This window comes from Varanus komodoensis, unplaced genomic scaffold (genome assembly GCF_004798865.1).
Source record: "Varanus komodoensis strain SLA01 unplaced genomic scaffold, ASM479886v1 scaffold61, whole genome shotgun sequence".
NCBI classification, from domain to species: domain Eukaryota; kingdom Metazoa; phylum Chordata; class Lepidosauria; order Squamata; family Varanidae; genus Varanus; species Varanus komodoensis.
Genome location: NW_025336236.1, coordinates 968,898 through 992,951, shown reverse-complemented (window position 1 = coordinate 992,951; position 24,054 = coordinate 968,898). Strand labels below are relative to the sequence as shown.

Here is a 24,054-nt window from a genome sequence, read left to right as displayed (position 1 = left end):
CATTCAGTACACAATCACATTATATGCTACTATTATTGAAGATACAGTCTTTGACAAAGGCAGCATAAATACACATATATTTGTCCATTCAAAAATCATGCCTAAAAGCCATCTATTAAAAAAACATAAGTTTCATCAAGTCTTCCACCAATTGTGTTATTGCAGGTGACCATTTATCTTTGCAGTATTGTTGTGCTAGTCTTTTAGCAGGTAGAAAGATGTGGGAAATCCATTTGCACTGACCTTGCATTAAGTTTCAAAGGGCAGGCAGATAGTTAAAAAGAACATGTGGATTTATAAATATTAAAGCTCTTTTAATCACAATATTTATCAGAATTATTACCTATTTCCAAAAAGAAGCAGCCACTGGCATTAGCCATATTGCACCTCCAACAATTGGTCAATTTAATTAGCTCTTATTGAAAAAACATTGTGGCATCCAATCTACTGAAACATCCATTTTTGCTAAGTTAAATGGAACCTTTCTAAAATAGATGCCAGCAAAACATTTTATTGCCTTGGTTTAGGACTTTGGATATCATAACTTTTTCACTGATTATAGATATTTATAAACCCGGATTGTGGGTTGGTGTAGCTGTTTAGCCTCAATTAATACTTCCATGGGAAAGGGGGCTCCGAAGCTCTAAGAGCACAGAGTCAAATTCAGATTCAAGCATATGTTTCAGCTGCATGTCTTGCCATTGAGCAAATCATATTCAGCAAACAGAGAACAACAGGAAGTTATTATCAGGACATACAAGCTGATCCAAAGAAAAAATTCAATTCCAAGTCTGCCAAACAAATGTTTTCGCACCAATTTTAAAACATTTGTTCAGATTTCCCCACAGAGCTACTTTTGCAATAAATTAAACTGCAATTGATATGAAACTGCATACTTCTCTTACTGTTGTGTCTGTAAGAGAAGTATTTGTTTTGGTGTACTCAGAATGTAATCCATTTACACAGAGGATCCAAGCATTAAGATTCCAGAATTGACCAAAGAATTAAGTCTCATCTGAGTGGAAAAGACCAAATTTAGTAGAAGTCTAATAAAGAGTGATTAGAGAAGCCAAATCCAGTGCTTTTAACTGAAAGTTCCCTCCTTTCAAGGATATTCATGGTGGAATATCTAGGAGAATTTGTGAAAGAAAGCATGACTTTTTAAAAATACTTACCTAAAAAAAATAGAGGAATACCATGTAAAACAGACAGTTTGACGTATTACATTCATTATAAGTGTATTTTCCTAGCCCATTGACTTAACTTTAAGGATATCTATGTACAGGTGTCATGAAATCTCATTAACCAGTGTTCTTAAATTTAGCTTAATCATTTGAGATATATCTCTAGGAACAAATATTTCCAAATATGTAAAGAACTTTGAGTATACTCTGAATTGCCAGTGTGCTAATTAACATAGTGTGCCTTGTAAAATCAAGTTATTCTGGTGATTTAACACCAGGAATTAAATGACCAAAATATTTTTGTTCCATTAGGGGAAAGGTGCTGAGAATACAGGGGACAATAAAATACCAGAAAGTGTAAAACAAAAGAAACAGATGATGCTGTAATGAAGTTAAAAATTAGTGTGTAGTTTGCTTTCTCAAACATTCAGTTTTAATCTTGTACCAATTAACCCTCACCCCAGAGATTAGAAACAGAACAACAGCACATTGCAACACAATCATAGGTAAGTATTTAGGCAGAGTGGTGGTGAGAGGAATATGTATAAATTTCTTGTTGAAGCCAATGAGACGGAATCCATGTTTCTGTAAAATATCACCTGCATTATAGAGTTCCTTTTGTAAGCTTAGAAAAATGCTTCATAAACATGCCAAAAAGCTTTCTGAACAGTAGGTTCACAACACACCTTTTCACACACACACAAAACCATAGCACTTACAAACCTTTTTCACCTGTTGCCTGCTTCTGTGCTTTTCATTAGTTGAACGACTTTGGTAACACCAGTAAGTGCCTGAGCTTGGCTTTGATGCAGGATAAGGGATCTCTGCTTTATATTCTACCCAAAAAGCAAACTTGCCCATACAGCAAGTTTAGGGAAGGGCACAGAGAAAATAAATATTTTGGGTGGGGTAACTCCTCCTTTGGAGTCCCACTTCTAGTTTGTCCCACTTTCTAGCAGGTTTCCCTTCCCTTGCTGAACAAACAAGGGAAAACTTTTGAACTGGTTCCTATATACAGGACTAAGTGCTTGGAAAATAATTGTGGAAAGAACCTGGAATTTCTTTTAGTGGTATCTGGTTTTTCTCTGCCCAGAAATTCTGAAAAGGCCACACGCTGAGTTGTGCACATTGGGAAAAGGAGAAATGAGGTCTGAGTCACAGTCTAAGCTTCCAGCCAGGAAGCTAACCATACTGTGCACAACAGTATTTTTATTCCTCTAGGACCGATTTCATGCCTTGCCATCAAGTACTCAGGAAAAAGAAGAAAAATAGCCACTATGATCAAAACTGCAGTGAGTGCTTTGAAAGAGTAAAGGGTAACTTAAGGTAGCCATTTTTTCAGATGCCTTAAGTCATTCTTTTGTTTCACCCTTTAGCAGTAAGTACCCAATCCTGCCCTACTCAAAATAAACAATCTCTTCTTATTGCAGGCAAACAAACACACTTCTTTATTACTGGCTGAGTAAAGGGCACACATGAAATTGAAAAGCAAATGAAAAGCAAAGGAAAGTCTATTTTTTTCTCAAAAGAACATTATGATACAAAGTTCTAATATATAACTCCTCTAGGATCATGTTACTATACAGGTTGTTGCTGGGTCTTTTTCAGAATCACATCAGTAATTATAGGGTGATAACAATCATGAAAAATCTATTCTGTCAGAGAAAATCTCAAGTAAGTAGATTTTGGGGGCTTTTCCAGATGAGGCTTTTGTTGTGTGTGCCATCTGCCTTATTTTATTCACCAAATTTTTATTTTATTCACCTATTCTTAAATTGGTCCTGTACTTTAAAAAAGCTGTCATTCATTAAATGGAGGCTGTCATTGCCTGGCATGTGACAAATTAAATCAACCTTTTCCCCAAAAAATACCATTTGCCCAACCCCAGCTAGAGATAATCATCAAGGACTGTTGTGGGGGTATTGTGATCTGGGGGAAGCCTGGGGGGCCAGAATGGAAGCCCCACACTTAATTAGGAGTTGTCTTGCCCATTCCCATGGCATTCATGGTGTGCCCACCTTGTGTGTAAGATCTTGTACTCTGTTTTGAAAAAAAGCTTCTCAGGATGCTGGTGATTAGACTCGATATCGTATAGACACAGACGAGATAGTATTGGCAAGTTCATATTTACATGGTAGGTTATAGCTAGGAATTGTGCATGTACTGCCACAACATTTGTGTAATATTCCTACAGTCTTGTTACCCGGAACTGTTCTAAATGTTTTGATTAAGACATTCTATTAGCTTAATCCTACTCATGTTTAAGCCAAATGTGAAAGCACATGGAAGAAAGATGACATTGAATTAATCTTTTCAGCACGGCCATTTTTCCTCAGTGTGAGACTGCCCAGTGCACACCAGGTCATGGCACGTGGTCAGTGGCACGCTGCAAGAGAATAAGGGTCCAAACGATGTTATTTGGTGGAGCTGCTCTTGCTTTTAATACCTTATTCCAAAGAATGCTGAAGAGTTATCAACGATGGGTGCTTTTAAGTAGGTAATTAGGTTGCAATTATTCTCAACTAATTCCATCGATGTCAACTGTTCAGCAGATATTGTTTGTGAGCTATTACTAAATCTTCAAGAAAACGTGTTTTTAGTCACTTTAAAAATAGAATACAGGTTTTTAATTCTTTCTTTAGACCATGAAAGCTCATAAAGACTAAAACTCACAGACAAGACACTTCTTGCCTATGGGAGATTTGTATTTCCCATTATTGCCTAACTCAGAGCTCCCTCTCCTGGCCTTACAGGGTCTACCCTTCTAGATTTAAAATAAGTAAAATTCGGATGCTCAAGAGGTTAATAGAGGTTTCACACACAGAGAGAGCAGGCAGGGAGAGAAATGCTTTCTCTCTCCCTCTCACACACACACAAACACACTCACACTCACTTGCACAGGCCACAGTAATATTGTATCATTATTCAGATTTTACAGCTGAATCATTGTGACCAGAAACTGTTTCCATGGAAATCTGAAAAATTTAAGATGCTTTTAAAAACAGTTTACAGAATCCCTACCACAGATGAGATCTTGATGCCACGGCCTATTTCACACTGGGCTAGCTAGTGTGCTAGTGCATATAACTCAGTCCCTTCTGCTCGGCTCTTCCTACCAGTGGAAGTAGCTATACAAACCCTGGGCTACTTTTGCTTATTGAGGGAATAGCAAGCCAGAATTCTGGGTTTGGATGTAATGCTAACCCAGCCAGGAATTGAGCACTGCTGGTGTTTTAGCTAGTCCCACTAAGTGAAAGAGCAACTGAGCTCAGCATACTCAGGTCTTTCAAACCAGGCCCATAGCTACTGCTATATGTCTTTGTGCATGTTCCTTTTCTTCCCAAAAGGTGCTTTTCTTCAGCAGCCAACATGGTATTAGACCAAAGAAAGGATGGCAAAGTGGAAACGGTAAGGCTTTTGACTGAACTGTGGAGGCAAGTCCTGGTCCTTGCTTTTAATGGCTTGCAGTCAGGGTATCTAAAGGAGACCTCTTTCCATATGAACCTACCTGGTCCTTTAGATCATCTGAGGCCCTTCTGAAGGAGCCCCCTCCTCAGGAAATAAGGAGGGTGGCTATAAGAAGGGCCTTCTCAGGAGTGGCATCCTGATTTTGGAATGAGGTACCCTAAGAGGTTTGCCTGGCACCCTCTTTGTATTCCTTTTGGTGCCAGATTAAGACCATCTTATTTCACCAGTATTTTAATTGTTTTAAAACAAAAACAAATGATATGACCTTGCCCCAAGGTGTTGCCAACTAAATTTCAACAATGAGAGGGAGGAAATAGGAAAGAAACTGCAAGGAAGGCTGGGGTGAAACAGAAAGAAGGAACAGGAGAGGCAAGGCCAGGGTAACAAGGAATGCATGTGAAGAAATGCAAGTAAGCATATATTTTGGTTGATATGTTAGAAACCTTCAGGAAACAATGCTTCTGAGGAGGAGCATGAAGAAGAGGAGATGCAACATGTCAGTAAACTGGGAACAACTTCTCACAAAATGAGGCAACAAAGAGCTGTTCTTCAGGGCAGGAGACCTTTGGCTGCCAATGATCAAAGTCAGAATGTTTTACAGTGGTATTCTATAAGAACTGTAGCTGCAGTTTTTAAAGTTTGTATGTGAACGACTTAGCGATTTTACTATAAAAAATGGTACACTTGTATTACAAATAAATGTTGGTAGAGGACACAGGAGTTAAATGAAAACAAAGAGATTTGAACAAGGCCATGGAGAGCTTTACAGGTATGGAGGAGCAAGGTTTGAGTACAGGAAATGATAGCCAGTGTCAATTTGTTTTATTGTACTTTGTCAATTTGTTTTATTGTACTTTGTTTTATTGTAAAACCACCCCACCACTATTTGTTAAGAGGATTGCATATATAAGTTTTAAATAAACAAACTGAGGAGTGATATGTGGTTATTGGTGTTGTGGAATCATAGGATCAAAGCATTATCAGGTTTTGCCTTGCAGGGGTGATAATACTTCCTCCAAGCTCAGCTGCAGTTCTCACAGTACTAGGGATGGGTGCAGGAAATCCCAGGAATAACCTGTTGCTGCAGGGCCAGCCCTCTCAAGAGTTGGGGTAAGCTCCCCACCTCAGGTGGCAGAGAAGCACCAGATTTTGGCACTGTCCCCCGCCTGAGCCAGTGGGTGCACTAGAGAAACCTGCCAACAGCTCTTCCACAGTAGCATTTGGCAAGCAAATATTGGACAGCAGTGAGAAAGCTGAATTCAGGAGAAGGCCTGAATCAGCCAGATTTATCTAGGGTCATTCCTCTGAAAACAGATACCTCTATCAGCACAGGTATGTGTGTTTAATGCACATTTCTATGTCCTTCAGTACAGTGGTGGCACTTACCACAATTATAAACTGCTAGGAGAAATGGTTTCAAATAGTTTCTCTTTGGTCTCACTTTATATATGTTACCACCTTTAGAAAGGAGATATATGAGCTTCCTTTAATGCTTTAATTTTTTTCACTGAGTCTGTTCGATTAACTTTCTAAATTGCTAGGCTCTTCCTTTTCTTCAGTATATACGCTGCTGTCAACACTTTTTGCCCCACGCAAGCTATTTTTGCACTCATAGTTATCTTTCATCTCTTCTTAAATTCCTACAATTTTTGAGCTTTAAATTACTGCTCTCTGAACTTGAACATCTGATCTATGATTTTCTACTTTGTTTCTTTTTCTTTGTAGATCTTTAGATGTACAATGCTTTCATCTTTATTCCTATTACAATTTTTGCTCACTTACTACTTTTGTTGTATTATTTGTTGTCCTCCCCATTACATATCACTCAGTTATATTTTCCCCCTCAATCCCAGAAACTGGCCTGAAATTTTCCCCTCAATCCCGGAAACCCCTGCTCTTCTCTTCTAAGGTCTACCAAGGTTGTAATCAGGTTTTGCATATAAAACATGCATTGCATGAAAAATGCATTTAAAAGAATTTAAATTTTATCCAGTTTTTGAAATTGCAGATTGATAGTGAAACAGGATTAAATGGATCTACGAATGAACACATGCAATTGACTATCACTCACTGTTGTCCTTCTCCTTGGTAAATTTTTGCACTGTCTCTCTATGTATAGAAAATACACAGAGAGAGTGATAATAAAGCTTGTGCAGTGATTATTTTCTTTCATTTAATAGATAACTTGAAGTAACCAGATTGTAGCAACACTTAGCTAAAATTAGAAACTTGATGAAACCATTTGCTTCTTTTTAGTGATCTTAAAAAACAACTCACCAAATGCCACTTCTTTATGGCATGAAACACAAGAAGAATGCTCAAGTTCAAGACTCAGCTAAAACGAATTGGTAAATCACCCACAGGCTTTCAAAGCCAACAAATTACTGAAACATGCTGTTCTATAATGCACTTTTGTAAGACAAAGTCTAAAATATGGTATTCTTCACGACAAACCTGTCAATTCTATATGGGTTTTTCTTATAAGTTGCTATATCCCAAGTTATAGAGAATCCCACACATGAGGGAGGGAGGAAAAAGGGGAAGAAAATTCCTTACCTGAACATCTGTTAAAATAAACCAGTTTAGGTACATCATGGAATGGCATCTGCATACAAAAAGTTGTAACACATAGGGAATGTTATTGCTCTTTTGGTACTAGGGAAAGCGACACGAACACAAATGTTAACTCCTCCAGAATAGTGTGTCTGGTTCAACAGTAGGACTCCGTTCAGCTGTAGACTGCTTTAAACTGGCAGCTTCAACTGCTACAGGGCATGATGTGAAAGGACCTCCTTTTATCCTGCTCCAACATTTTATTGTTTTTCATTAGTAGAACCAGAAAGATAGCAACACAAAAAGGGTATAGAACAGGATCTCTCCAGTAGCAGATATGAGAAAGATTATAGAGTGAGACTCATTTATCACTCAGGCCAGTCAATATTCTAAATGATATATGAGAGAGATCTTTGCAATCATTCCAGATCAAGTTATTCGACATTCAGAAGTGGTGCTATGAAAGAAATTTGTTATCAGAATTGAGTTCAGAATTTAAAAGCTTATGTCTTATCTAACACTGATGTAACATTAATGCAAGATTCAGATTATAGCCAAAATGGAATAAAAGGTTTGCTGAAGTACAAAAAGATGGGGCAATGCAAGGGATAAAAACCTTAGAAGAATGCTAAGTGGGCACAGAATGCCAAATGTCTATGCGGCAGAGGGGGCATCAAATAAATGGAATGGCATATGCTTGAAGGAACGATGATTGGAGTGCTGAACCAAAGCATCCCAAACTTCAACATTTTGCTGTAAACCCAGCTTATGACTCACTAATTGGGTTTAAGCAATTCACTGAAAGGTGCATAAATTTGGACAAAGGTGCTTCAGGTTCAAGTTCAGGACTCTGCCTAATAATGAAAACCCCTGCTTTCGAAAACCCCTGCTTTCAAACATCTAGGTTATGTCACAAAACATGAAAACATCTTACACACATTTGTACATTAAAAATGGTAATAGCAATTGTTAATCATCACACAAACAGTTCTAGTACACTGATAATCTCTAACAAAGAAAATTTCATTGAGTATCTCATCAAAGCATGAAGTGCTAGACTAAAACCAGGCTGACTGGTATTGGAGTATCTACCCACCTGTCTCCATCCTTTTGCAAGATTTACAAGATTGAACATGCCTTCTCCACTTGGCCGTTTTTGTACTGGGAGGCGGCTCCATCCAAACTGTCAGTCTGGAACTAACTTACATTTCAGTATGACTTGCTTAAATAACGTATATAGGCATTTAAAACCGTATTTTATGAATATGCAATGGTTTTCACCAAACTAGGAAGGACACAACTCCTGAAATGTATTTTGTTTTAGATTATCTAAACTGGCAAGGGGGAGAGGGATGTCTTGGATGAACAAAGACATGGTTTTAAGCTTGAACATTTCTGTCAAAAATAGAATTTTAAAATTGCTGGGATTCAAGACATTTTTAAAAGATCAGATTCTTTTGAAATTTGGCTGGTTTATAATCACTTACCATATAGATTCTTTGCCTCAAGTTTTGCAGAGGTGGAATATATAATTTTATTTCAATAAAATAAAATGTGTTTGTTATTTAAAATAATTTGATAATTTTAAAGAACACCATTTCACCCATCTGCCATAAGTATAAAGGCACAATCCTTTGGATGTTTAGACAGAAAAAAGACTGAAAATGCTGGGAGCTGTAGGATATTTTTCAGTCCAATCATCCATAGGAATATTCCCTAAATTTGCTACCAAGTCTACATAAGTGGCAGGTTTTCCAACAATAACAGTCAGTCAAGATAGAGGATGTTCTTCCAAGCAAAGGAATAGCATGATAGTAACGGAGAGGGGTTGGCCAAGAGATGAATATACACACAGGGTGGAATCCTATACCCACCACTGACCTGGAGTAAACACCACATTACTGAATGGAACTTAATTCTGAGTAGACATAGCTTTGCATGGGCAGTGAAGGGAACAAAAAGCAGAGTAAGGTGTGGAAATTAACAGAGACTCTGTTCGGAGACTTATGAGTTTTACCATTTTGATCAACCTTTGGAAGATGGTTGGGCTGAGAAAGAGCAGGTGTCTGCAAGAAATGGATCAAGTCTCAGGAAATAAGCTGCAGAATGAAGAGAAATAAGCTGGGGCAAACAAATAAAAAAATCTGATATACTTTGGGAGAAGGAGTTAGAAAGTTTGAGGAGAGAGGAGAGACTGGATTTCCTTCAAGCCAATCAGCATGTTCACCAGCCATTTCCAGAAGGAAGGAATGTATGTCAGTATATACAGCAGAAATACGTTTTCCTTGAGCTAACCATCTTACAAAGTGGAATAGCAGTTTTGTCCAAGGGAATACTCTACAGTGTATGCTGAATATACCCTGTCTGGAACTAAATTGGATATTTTCCCTATATGTTGCACAAGTTACTGGTTTGTTGGGGACTACATGAGCGGAGCCAGTTGGAGCTAGGGGTCAGACTAGATGGCCCTGGAGGACCCTTCTGACTTGCTTTTTTTCTGTTTCTATGTCACTCCTTCCTTGAAACTGTGTTCAGAGTGGGGAGCTAGGGTCTGTCAGCATCCTCATCAAAACTGAAATTCCTAGGGTTGTTTGAGAAGACAATTATACTAGTATAAAATACTAGTTCTGTGTGAGGATATGGGTGTAACAATACTCTTGCATATCCATCTCTTCACTATACACTTTGAAAAGAAAATGCTGAATGTGCCAAAATACCTAGGTTCAGCTTTGACATCTCCAGTGACAGGATCTTAAATTGCCAGCACTAGGAAAGCTCCCTCCCAGACTGAAGTCTGGAGAGCCACTGCCAATCCAAGTACGCTTGGATGAATTGCAGCAACATAGTATTTTTGTTATGTTAGAAAAGACATCACAATCATTCCCAGATTCATATACTAACAAACCTGCGTTCTTAAGTTTCTTTGGCAAATTCTACTGCAATTATGCTCATGATCAAGAGGGACACCTGGAGTGTTCCTTTGGCAGCCCACTATTTTTTAAAAAATCTTCTTTAACCTTGAAGGAAATTACTTTGGGGAAAGCCTACACTTCAGTGTCACTGCACATGTATTGCATGAACAGTTAAATGTACTTAAAGAGGGAAGGCTGGAGCAGAGAGCTACTGCTGGTTGAAGAAGAGATAGTAGCTGGCTGGATGGGTAATGGTCACACAGCTTAGGGCAGTTTTGCATAGTCAAAAGTACTCCCATTTCTAACACAGAAACTATAACATGAGCATGATAAAATGAGTTGAAAACACAGAACACAACCAGCATACACAGTTTTTCCACAGCAGTGGCATTTGCAAAATAAAATAAAAAAGACTTGGAAAACGTAACATATAACCAAATGTTATTTAATATTTTAAAAAGTAACACAATCCAAAATGGATATTTCACACAACACTACATAAACAACATGAACACAATATTACCATATGGAGGGACTTTCAAATATAGACTTACAAAAATCCCTGTCCTTTTTTCTTTTTAAGTTATTATACTAAGCATGACAAGTTATCATCATTTACAATATGGTACACTGACACAATAAAAACCATGTCACAAATGTGCTGTTATAAATCAGTAACGTTAAGGGAAGACATTTCATGAACTGTAATTATTTCATATGAAATACTATACAATATAAACAGAACATCCAGCTTGGATGACCTTTACAGCAACCAGAGACCAAGTAATTTTATTTTATTTTTCAGTGCAAACACATTTATACAAGGCAGTCTTGGTTGCAAAACTCCCTTCTAGCATACAGTAAGTCCCACTTGCATTTATTAACTCATTTAAACCTAATGCAACAGTCACATTCAGTCACTCACAGAAGGTTACCTGCAGAATTATGATCCCTTTAACTGTTAAGTCTCTTGTTCATACAGAAGTTAACATCTGTGCCAAATACTTGACGGGCCCTATTCAGTTCTTGTATGCTCAAGGTGGGTGTCTGATGTATTTTAATATATATATAAATAGCACCCTGTAACCTCCAATTGGAGTATAGGGTATTCTTTTGCATGGTTGTGTAGTAGCATCGAGGGGTGTATGTGGGTGAGTTTCTCATAGAGAGTAGTTTGCTTAATGTTTCTTAAGGTACCCAGAACAACTCACAGTGGAGGCACTCTGGTGAATTTGTGAGATGTGTCTTTGTTCATACACTCGGCATATGAGAGTCTGGCAGACAGAATATGATAACACAATGGCTCTATGCTTAACTGTGTCCCAAGAACTTTCCCCCAACAAAAGCAAATCTTCCACTCAGCTGTCCCTGTCTACTTAAGCAGCAGCCATTCTGTACAGGCTACAATTACATTAGTACGACCTTCGCTTCTTAGTCACATGATGCTGGAATAGCCACCATATTTTGTCTTAACCACATGAAGTTCAGACGATTTCAGCATACCAGGTGTCCCACTGAGGGCAAGACCACACTGTATCATGGGCCTTTCTAACTCATTCCTCATGCCCACCAAAATCAGGCACCTGGTGTTTAAGTCCCCTGTCCCTGCAGATCCTGGATTAGCTACAATATTATGGTCAAATGTACAAAATATTTAATTTCGCAGACAAGCTATCCCCTCTTTCACATCTCTCTTACATTGTATTTACTGACTATGCATCACAAAACACTTCCATGTGCTCATCCTACTGGGCTGATCTGGGACCATTTTAATGCCATGTTAATTATCTATGTCAGAATGATAAAACAGTTTTTAAAACTCAGAATATTCAAACTATTTTAAAGCAAGGAAGATAAACATGTTCTGCTTATTTCAATTGCATTAAGCATGATTTGCAACAATGGAAGAAACAACAGATTTGGAAAAATAGCAAATAAATACATCTCACTATTTTTGATTTAATTTCATGGTCCAAATCCAGTGACAACACCTAGTGTGTGGATCTGCAGCAGAGCAAATATCAATGCATCAGGATGGAAAAAGAAACCTCTATCTAGTATTATACATTTGGCCACCTGTTTGGCAAAGGAAGGATACCTTGATTATCTAATGGGAAGAGGAAAGTACTGCATTTTTGAAGAGATACAAATCAAATAATTTGGATTGGGACAATTATTTATCTGATTAGGATTGGAAGTGATTTTTAAAAAGCAGCTAGCAATATGGAGGAGCAGAGAGGAGTATAAATTACAGCAAACTCTAATTTCCTCAGCACAGCAATTTCATATTAGGAAAACTCCTGTGTAAATTATCTTTTAGTGCTTGTATTTTAATTTTTTTCACTGGTTGGAATGCTGTGTTACTGGAAGTGAAACATTTTGGCACTCTAAAATTGCTGGTGCAAGGCTCAAAAATTATTTCCAATGTTTAATAGCTTCAGTGTTAACACTGATTTTAAAAGTTAAAACTAAGATTCATTAAGTAGGAAGTTAAGGGTGCACTGAAGCTCAATAGCTTAAAGTCAGAAGAGGGCAATCACTTTGACAGTTTATGAACCCAGAACACTTACTTAAAAGTAAGTCATATTGGTTTCAATGATATATATGTGTATATATATATATCCACTAGTTGTTGATTTTGTGAAGCACTTGAGATTTTTAGGTAAAAGGCACAATATCAGTGCAACATATTACCACTTTTTCACGAACTGCTCTTTATGCCCACTAACTGCCAAAAAAAGAAAAGTAGCTGTCATTTCATCTAATTGACAACTATTGCTGGTGATTTACAAGAATGCTTCCCAAATATGCAACTATCTTATACTAATTTACTTATATTCAGTGGCTGCGTGTATTCAACGTGTGCAAGACTGAACCACCCAAGTACTGAATCTGGCTCTGGAATGCATGTTGCATTCTTGGAATCTCTGTAAAAACTGAGCTTCAAAAATTTCAGAATGGCTCTGAAAATTACTGCTAGTGGTTGGGTCCTATGTGCAGCTTCTATCTTCTGTTCAGCTTTCCCCTCACTTTTCTAGGCTAGCAGGAGAAAAAATGTAACTCTTCCTGGTACAGAATCTGGATTACTTTGCTGTAGGATCTGGACTTTTGCAGGCACAGAACATTCACAGCCTTGTGTATAATAAAGCCAATGTTACTACAAGTAATAGAAAAGTGTCTTATATCGTGTCCCTCCTATCCCGTTTATTATATGAGAGATAATGGCATGGGTTGATTTGAGCACCCTAAAACTGCATCTAGCTTATCTATAAAAATTGCAGCTGTTGAATGGCAGCTGCTACTTAGGATGGCTTTGTAATTAGCTTCTTAACAACTTCTTTATTCTACTGACTATCTAAAGGGAAACTATTATTTGGTAGTCTTACCAAAACATCTTATTTGGTACTTCTGTTACTGTTACTATTAATGTCAGGATCTCAAACTATTTACTTCATTGTGAGAAAGATTGAACTTTACAGTATTCAAGCCCCAAGATGCATAAGTTTGAGAAAATGGAGAGCATATTGCACCAGTGACCCATTTGAAGGCAGAAAAAAAATGAGGATCTAAGCTAAGCACTGGTGTGATATGCTGCCATAAATGAAGGCAGAATAGGGCCCAAAGTGTTTAAATGGAGGCTATTAAAATACCTGGTGTGTCTTTTGCTAAGCCCCAAACAGCCAATCATATTCCATATACCGTATATATTAACAGGCTTCTAAATTACAAGCAACACTGGACTTTCTACCAGGTAGAAACTTCAGTAAAAATGGAAAGACAAACAACAATTTTGATCCCCAATTTTGTTTATCTAAAAGATTCTATGATCTTTGTATAAAACCCTGTACTACTAAAGCCAAAAGCCAATTGAATACAGTAACAGGAAATCATGGCAATGAAAAATGACTTCATACGCAAGCACCGACACACAAGAGAACGTCATGGCCTTTTTCTTCATAAAGTTTTAAATGCTGCTCTTAACAATACCCTTTTTTAAAAACAAGTTGCTGCATTTCATCAAATTCATGGAGGTAGTTATATGTGTAAAAAATTTTTACCATAAAAGTAACATGTTGTATTATAATAATACATATCAAGTGTGCAAAATGCCGACAGATTTGTGTTGACCCTTTAAAGTTGAATACAACATAGAGATTCAACGCATTCTGGTTTTGTAAACCTTTCAGTTGATACATTAGAAGGAGGATGAGATAGGTGATCAACCATATAAGGTCATAATGATTTCATCACAGGATGACAGTGACAAAAACACTCAAGCTCCATTCCTGTGAGTATGTATCTATAATCTTAATGATGGACTTTATATTTCTTTCAAAAAGAATGCACAATATGCTTTTTTATAGCTTTTGTTTATATTACACGTTCTGAGAGTCACATTATCACTAATAAAATGTCATAAATATATTCTTGACCAGACCATGCCCACATTAATAAGAGCTTTTAAAAGCTTTTTTTAAAGCTTTTAAAAGCTCTTATTAAGGCCTTTCTTTGGGATCATCAGAATGTCAACTGAGGGAAAGTTCTTTGTATAACTTTGGAATGATGTCTTTTATATAACTGCTACATATATAAAATTCAATTATTTTAGCTAAAGGAAGAGTTCTTCACCATTTACATGGTAATACTTCCCCATTCACATTTTAATACTGTATTTTAATTTTGTTTACAGCTATAAATTAAGATATAATTTCAGCAATTTTATTAGTAAACTGATACATACTATATATGAGTATGTCACAATTTTTAAAAAATAGCAACTGTAGTGTTATATAAATTTCCTCCCCAAAACTGACTCTGGAGTCTGCATGTATTAAATACTCCCAGAGTTACAGGTGTCAGCAGTAAGATGTGTCAGGCAATGAATTTCTGGGTTATTATAGCACAGCTTTGAAGGTATTTATAAGGCGGGAGGCCAAAAGAAAACCAACCAAGCAGCATAATAGTTCCCATTTTATGCACTAAGCCCTTTCTTACTGCTCACAGCAAACAGAATTTGTACAAGATAATAAAGAAAGCGTCTAGACATGATCCTTTAGTGGTTGTTATATAAGGGGTGCAACTCGTATCTTCACATGACTCAAAAACTCAGTATGCACAATGGGATTACATGGGTTCAACACACCAGCACTGAAGGAAAGGAACCCCGCTCTTGCTTGTTCAGAACTCCAGTATATACAGCTGAGCCCCTGTACATGTATCAGAGCCTCTCAATCTGTGATGTAATAATCTACCCAAGTGTAAACTGAAACCAATTGTGCCCAGTGTCTATAAAGCTATTTCAAAAGTACCTGAAAGCGGTTTAAAACTGGTTTAAGGTAAGAGTGCACCTTCAGAAGACAACACAGAACACAAATGAAGCCTGAAAGGGTTATACAAATCATCACTGGTACCTGATGAAAATACTGTTTTTAATAGTATGCTTGGTCATATCACCTCGATATCAACAAAAGATAGTGTAAATGTCAATGCATACAACAATTTACACTGCTTCTGATCTTTCTTCTTGTATTTTATATTTTAACTTGTACCACCATTATGATTGTTTGAAAACAAGTTTTCTGCAGTACGGGGTTGCATAAAAACTGACAGCAAAATTTGGCCCTTGATTCAAGTTTATGCTTGAAATTGTGGATCTCTCCAAACATTAATCTAGAATAGCTTTTTAAAAATAAATTACTTTGGGTTACCAGTTTCAGGACATACAAATTAGATACAGCACTTTTATTATCAATTTTGTGAGACTCACAAGAGAGGTAAAGTGATGTCTTTTATTGAACTAACCTTTGTCAATGAAAAACTTAGCAAGCTTTTGAATACATCAATGAATCAGTATTTATCGTTTCTCATTCTCTAAGATCAGACAAGTAATCATTCTCCACTGATCCTTCTTGACACATTTAATTTCAATTCATATGACTGTTCTTAAACTAAGTATTTCCATACAATGTTTACTTACAAAGAAATGTAATTCAATAAAAGGCCTGAAGTTTATTAGTCTCTCAATCTGTTCTCTACAGTGTATGCTAGTTTCAATAGCCTAATTTAGGCACTCTAAAAGCTACATAAAATAGAAATATAATATGTCCTTCCATAGAAAGAAATCAACTCTTCAGGCCATTATTCATCATTTGTATCACAAAGAGCTTTCTTCTTTTTCGTTCAAAATTACTGGATATTAATAATAATTTGGGGTAACACTTTGCTTGATTTATACTAACAAAAAGCCATTTGTTACCTCTTCTATCACTTAGTGATGTGCCTCAACCAAAGTTAGCTTTCTCCTTCAATTCAAAGTCTTATATCCCTGCTTGCAAGTAGGGGAAATTAAGAAATAAGTTTTAGGTAAACATCTCATAATTTGTAAAGAAATCAAATAAGTAAAATAGATAACATCTCCATTATCTCCCACGTCTTCCCTCATCTTTAAATCATGACCTCTTTTGACTTACGTTTGCTATGGATTTTGCAGGATCATGTCATGAAGACTCACAGTGAAAATGACAGATGTATAAATAATTCACGGGTAGAGCTGAGGTCTTTCCTACTCTCATTTGGCATCATTTCCCCTTAAGGTGACCCTTAGCTGTTCACTTTCAATGAAGGCTCAGTTTATAAAGGAAAATAATCAACTCTGTGGTAGGGGGCATCACATATCTGTGGCATTTTTAAATGAAGTTGGCAACTGCATGACATTGAAAATGCAGATTACACTTACAGTGTCTAGACTTTCATATATGTGCTCGGTTACGATTAAGTGAAGCAAAAGTGTACATATTATCCCTATGCTATTCTGTCGCTACAGAGCCGCAAAATGTGAAAAGCAATACCTTGAATAAAGATTTCCTTGTTGCCCCTACCTATGTAGCAGCACAGTTTTTAGGCCCAAAAACTGTGCAGTTGAGATGCCTTTTTTTTTCCTTCCAAAGACGTAAACATCAGTCCCAGTGTCGTAAACTTTGCTGTATGGGATGAGACAGAATATCTGAGGCAGAAGCACTATCAAACACTTGTAACAGAAGCTTGCAGGCAGTTAGCAGGTTTCTGCAGTTTTTCAGTTTCACTTGTTGGAGGGTCGGCAGTTGCTCGGAAGCTGAACATTGGCCCTGCACCACCATGCGCGGGACTGAGAGCTGGGTTCTGGCGTCTGTTGCTTTCAACAATGCTTGAAGTGTTGGAAGCTAAACTCTCACGAGTACTAAGAAGAGAGAGAAAAAACAAACACTCATTTGACACATGTATGTATCCATCTGCCTACCAGAAGGAAAGGAGATAGAAAAATTATATGAAGGTCGTCCTGTGTTTGCACACAATGGTTGCATGTTAAAAGAACCACCTTAGTTTAACAATATATCCAAGGCCTGTGCACACTGTAGCCTCTACTCAACTGCTGAAAAATACTGAACTTTGTCCTTGGTGCAAAAAACAGAATCCCAGGTTTTACATCTCAGTTTTTACATTAGTTGTTATTATTGTTTTATAAAAGTTTCCAGCCTTTCTGGCTAGGTGATAAGCTTTGAAGTGTGCAAACTCTCTGCTCTGAAGCCAGAGAGGGTCTTATGGTATCTTGTGGAACCTTTTTTCTTCTTTCAGCAACTGCATAACTAAAATTAATATAAATGGATACAAAGTATTTATTTAATTGGCATGTCACCTTCTAGTGACTGAATCCATCCACTTTTGGTATGTTTGGATTTGCCCTTTAGCAGAGAATATAGAAACACTGGCATTTAAAAATCTCTGGCTATACTCACAAAACTGATCTTGGAAGTGATGTTAAATTTCCCCAGATAGTTAATCCTGGGGGACTTGAGAACTGTTTTTGAGTCTAGTTTATCAGGTGTAGCCTATGAGTTCATGATGACCATGGTAGCCATGGGCCTTTCCCAGATGGCCTCTGGATCTACATATACTGTTGGACACACACCCAATGCTATATTCAGCTCTGAACAACGGGTTCTGAAGACTGAGCTTTCTACACCTTTAGTCTTGGCTTGGTCAGTTCATTACCTGGTCAAAGCTAAGATTAGTCTGTTCCTTCTGCTTCGTAGAGATGATAGTTATTAGAATGGTCAGCCCTAGACGACTGATAGATCCGACAGGTTTCTAGGGAGTTCCTCGGCCAGTTCTGCCGGTGATCCTGTTGAGTCCCTGGTCACAAAATGGAATGGGAAGCCAACTAGGGCCCTAGACATGATCACTCCTCAGCATCCTCTTTGCTTTACTTCCAGAAGAGCTCCCTGGTATAGAGGAACTCTAATGAATGAAGCAGGAAGGACAACAACTGGAGTGCCAATAGCGGAAACCTGGGCTCATATCTGACAAAACACTTAATAGAAAGCATCTTTGATCCAATGGAGCAGCAAAGAAGGGCTTTGTCTCTGCTTGCATTCCATCTGCAAATTCACATCCAAGTAGAGCTGTCTAGGTTGGGAAGGGATTTGTCTCAAGCCACACGGCTCCCTAACCTATCTTTAGCATAATCAGTTGCTTGCTGTGACACTTTCAACAATAATTTTGCAAAGAAAATGTTTTGGATAAGGAGGTGGCAGCACTGATGGAGCTACTATGTCTTATCATCAATGTCTCCCCTTAAAAGAAGGCAGGGTTTTTGCCTGCCTGAAGGATGCTATTGGATGGCCCTAATTTGGACCCCCAGGACCTTAACAAGTTTGGATCACATTCAAACATACTATTTCTTTGTAAGGTGATCAAGAAGGCAGTGTTTTTCCACTTCTAGGCAGTTCTGAGTGACACTGATTTTTTGGACACATTTCAAACTGGCTTCAAAGCAGGACACGGAGTTCACACTGCTTTGGTCACTCGAGCAGATGATCTATAATTGACAGGGGGAGAGTGTCCCTGTTGGTTGTGTTGACAATAGTTCTGGTTTGTCTGAGGGAGTTAAGCACTTAAGGCACTGCTCTGCTGTGGTTCTGTTCCTACCTCTCAGGTTGGTTCCAGATGGTGATGCTTAGAGACTTTCGCTCCTCCAACAAGGAGTTGACTTGTGGTGTCCCACAGGGCTCCATTCTGTCTCCAGTGCTGTTTAACATCTAGATGAAGATGCTAGGAGAAATCATCTGGAGGAGTAGTGTAGGGTGTAATCCATATGCTAAAGACACCCAGATCTACTCCTTACCATCATATCTATTTTTTCTTTTACAGACAGTATCTCCTCTCTGCATGACTGCCTGAGGCTGGTAATGGAAAGGATGGGGAAAATCAAACTGAAGTTGAATCCAGACAAAACAGAACTTCTTGCTGTTAAGAGTCCGAATTCAAGATTAGGTGTATGTCAACTGGTTCTAGATGGAGTCACAATGCTCCCAAAAGACTGTGCTCATAGTTTGGGGGTACAGCTTGACCTGCCCCTTCAGATGTCAGCACAGATAGAAGCTGTGGTCAAGAGTATCTGCTATCAGTTGATTCATTAACTGCATCCCTTCCAGGAGGAGAATGACCTGACAGTAGTGCATGCATTGGTAACTTCTGGACTTGATTTCTGATTTCTGCAATGAGCTCTACATAGGGCTAACCTTGTGCCTAATCTGCACAAATATGGCAGCCAGGCCAGCATATCACCTATTTTAAAGATTTTGCACTGGCTGTCAATACATTTCCAGATATAGTACAAGGTGTTGTAACTACCTTTAAAGTCCTTCATGGCTTGGGTTGAAAATACCTAAAACACACCCATATATTTTGCCTTGGCAGCTAGGGTCCTCTGCGGATAATCTTCTGAAGTTTGCTTCTGCAAGATTAATGTCAACTACCCAGAGGACTTTTCCAGTGGTTGCCCTTCACTGATGGAATGGTCTGCCAGGAAAGGTGCATCTGATATCACAGTTTGCTACCTTCTCCTAACTGATAGGAGTTAAAGACCTATCTCTTCTGACAGTCTGTCCCAGATTAGTTCTCAGATCAGTTGTATTTAGTATATTTGGGTTTTAGTAAATTTTAATTATTGTTGGTTTTAATTTCTTGTAAGCCACCCAGAAAATAACTGGAATAGGGTGGCATATAAGAAGAAAAATTAAAAAATAAATGCATGTGCACACATATATAGAAGCTCCTTCCAAAACAGACTTTAGGAGTTCATCTTTAGTGATCATACTAAAAACAAAACAGAACACAGAAAATAAGCCATGTAGCTAAGCAGAATGTAATTCATGAACACTGAATATTCATTCTAATTATTATTAAGAATTAATATACTAAGATGTTAAAGACTCAGAATGGAATATTGAGCCCTTATTAGAATGCTGAATTTGTAATCCAAGTGAATTTGTCAATATTGCAGGTGAAATGTAGCACCTTTGCATTCCAGACTGGTGCACACAAGAACAGGGTCACCCTGGATCAGTTGTTGGCTGCATGACTGAACTAATATATGAGAATTGCTGTTATATCACAGGCTCCACTGAGCAGTGGCACTTATCCCTCCTTATGCAGCATACATAACACTTCAGGGAAAAGGCTTTAAATAGAATCTCTAATACAGAACATACTTCCACCATGACACCTTTTTCATAATTTTTATCTGGCAAACATGATGAAAGACTGAAGTTATATATATTTTAGGAAGCAATGCTGGCCATCAAAACATGGATCTGAGGGCAATCAGTAATGGAAAGTGGGTGGGACTACAAGTACAGCAATTGATGCTGGATAATGAAGCACAAATAGAAAAATCACGCGAGCATCCAAGACAATGGCCATACATTTGCTTATGATTTCCTTTAGTTTCTTCTTTCAGTTTTCCTAGTTGTTCTAATCACTGGTTGATGCTTTTTGTGGATAGAAACATTCATTTCAGTGTGCTGCTTACATAATTAGATATAAATCAGGCTAATGTTAAGAATAACAGGAAGGTACTTCCTATTCTTTTGTCCTCTTCTTGCTACCCCAAGCACATTTTCACTCATTGTCTAACTCATGTGAAGTTATCTTATGGCAAATCTTTTCTAACAGCCAATTGCTCTTCTCCAAGCACACTATTACAGCCAGTAGTTTCCTCAAGATACCATAATTCTGGAGTGACACCTCATCAAAATGGACATGCCTGGAAAATATAGCATTGGATATGTACAATAGGAATATGGTATTATGAAATACTGACTGGAGTTCACAGCAGCAATTTGACTGCTGTGGTTGAACAAGCATGCTGACCTAACTGTAACACCAAACTGGATTCTTTTTCAGACAAGTATTTTTCTTTCATTATCCTAAGTGCCACTTCAGGTGCTTGGATAATGTTCCAGAACAGCAACCTCTGGAATCACCAAAAGGTAAGTTCAGAAATCATGAAAGATAAATAACACAGCGAGGGAAATAGAGATGATACTCTTATTTCTCTCCAGTATCTAATATTCATTTTACAATTATCAGAAGAGATGATTTGGTCAAGCTGGTTGGATGGATGGAAAGTTAATGACCTTCCAGATGGAAATTGATATGACTGTATATCTTCTATTTGAGTGAATGCATACAGTTTGTAATATACTTACCATAAAGTTACATAAAATAACAAATTAGACAAATATAATGCTAAGATGCATAATCAGCAATAGTGCACATTATTCTGTATTGTCATCATAATCTTGCCATTTTAACTGTAATTATGCAGTTATAACTTTGCATGAAATTATAACCTAATGGTTGAACAGTGTCTTATGAAAGAGACAGTTACAGCAAACTGCAGTAGAAATCAAAGTCCACATGAATACATATTATAATTTTTCTATATGTATTAGTCTGAAACAGAAGCCTTAAACCAAGGATTGGACTTCACAAGTCTTCTCTGAGACTTCCCTATCCATTTCCTATTCAGTATGAAGCTTAGTGTGAAGTATAATTTACTTTGTTGAGATGTTCAAATCAGAATCAGAAATCCACAGGGCAAGCACTAAGCACAGTTTGAGGATTTGAAGATTACTGAAATTTATGGTTTATTTGTTTTATGTTATTTAACAGTGTTTGTTGTGATTTTCACTAAAGAACAAACTGGTAAATTGCATATGGGAGAGGAGAGCATAAGTGTGAGTGGGAGAAGGTTGCAGATTAACCAGTATCATCTGTGGTAACTCACAGTTACTGCAACTCAAACAACTTCGCTACACACACACTGGCAGGGAAATCCACCCCAATATGAATCTGAAAATGCTGATAAAAGGCCATTTAAAGGGCAGAAACTAATCTGCACTGAGATTTTGCATACATGTCCTAAACTTCTCTGAGCTAGTAAAGAATAAGGCAAATCAAACATGGAATGAGGAAAGGAATGAAAAGTGCTCCATTTGAGACAGAGAATGGGAGAGGGAATGAGAAAGTAAGAAAGAATCTGAGAGAGATTAGATTACAAATCCTTCAAGAAGGAAAGAAGACATGCCTCCTACATTCAAAACAATATGAATGGCAGGTCCATAAAACTGACACAAAGATGCCTTGACTGAAGCACCAATTAGAATCCTTTCTCTACATGTACACTGGAAAAGGCAGCTGTCATCACTTAGAACTCTTTGCATGTTTCCTCAGGCCTTATGTAAAATAGTATAAGAGGCAGGTTGCTTGATAGCGACAATTAAGTTAATGAAACTATCTGAATAAATACTTTTTTTTCTGGGGGGGGGGGACTGGTCTCCAAAAGCTACAGGCTTAGAAGTAGATAGGGCCATTTGAGAAATAACAGCATCATTCCATGGGAGCAGACCAGAAAATAAAGACAATAGCAACATCTGTAGATGCTCTGAAAAGCTAGTAATCATAGCCCTTGGCACAGGAACCTATCCTTTCAGGTACTGAGGTCTGCAGTAGCAACAAGAAGCAGCTGTCAGGAAAGCAGGATCTCTTCCCAGATCCACACAGCATTCTGACCAAATTAACCATGCCACTGTATACATGACAAACTTCTCCCCAAAGAGATGTCTTTGAAGGAAAAATGTCACACATGTTAAATACCACTGTATAATCACCAAATCTGAGTATTTCAACTGCTTCCCCACTACCTAAGGAAGCCACAGAACCTGGAAGAACTGCTGAAGAGATCTGTAAGAGTCAAGAGCAAAGGGCATCATTGTTCTACTCCTTGCCTTTGCCCATGCTCAGCGGCACCTGAATAAATCCCCTGAAAAGAATCTTTTAACTATTTTAACTTGTCAGCCTGGGATTAAACTTAAGTGAATACACCACATTTAGGGGCTTTTTCATAATTACTTTGGTCTGAACAATACCATAAAAAGGTAAAAAGGTAAAAAGGTAAAGGTTTCCCCTTGACGTTAAATCCAGTCATGTCTGACTCTAGGGGGTACTGCTCATCTCCATTTCCTAGCCAAGGGAGGCAGCGTTTGTCCACAGACAATTTCTGTGGTCATGTGGCCAGCATGACTAAACACCGAAATGCACAGAACGCTGTTACCTAGCCACCGAAGTGGTACCTTTTTATCTACTTGCATGTGTATGCTTTCAAACTGCAAGGTTGGCAGGAGCTGGGATGGAGCAACGGGAATTCACCCCATGGTGCAAATTCGAACCTGCGACCTTTCGATCAACCAGCCCAGCAGCACAGCAGTTTAAACCACTGCGCTACCTGCATCCCTTAACAATACCATAAACATGCACAATAGTGGGAAGTTTGCTATTCATTACAAACAAAGAGTGATGTCATAACAATCCAAGAGTGTTAACGGCAGCTTGACTCTTCCAAGTTATGGGAGGTCCATGCATCTATAAGCCTTAGATATATAGCCCCTACAGGCAAGCATTTAGCCATACATATGTACTTGAAGGGAGGTAAAATCCTCAGTACTGTGATAAAGATGACCAAGCAACCTAGGGTAAGGGTGTTCACCCTGGAAGTGTTTGGTAGACTGTATGGACTATCATAAAACCCCATAAAATAAAGCAAAGCCAAACTTTAT

The 24,054-nt window shown here is 37.9% G+C and overlaps 1 protein-coding gene across 7 annotated transcripts in view; it reads right to left on the bottom strand.

The window, feature by feature from the left end:
- Positions 1-10,546: 10,546 nt before the first annotated feature.
- Positions 10,547-24,054, bottom strand: part of STOX2 (storkhead box 2) — a 160,005-nt gene continuing 146,497 nt past the window's right edge. For 6 of the 7 annotated variants that reach the window (XM_044449832.1, XM_044449833.1, XM_044449834.1 and 3 more), the window contains one exon: positions 10,547-17,333. In XM_044449832.1, coding sequence (XP_044305767.1) covers positions 17,138-17,333 — 196 coding nt within the window. In that variant the 3' untranslated portion in view covers positions 10,547-17,137. The remainder of the gene's footprint in view (positions 17,334-24,054) is intronic. The other variant, XR_006416596.1, reaches the window with a different exon arrangement.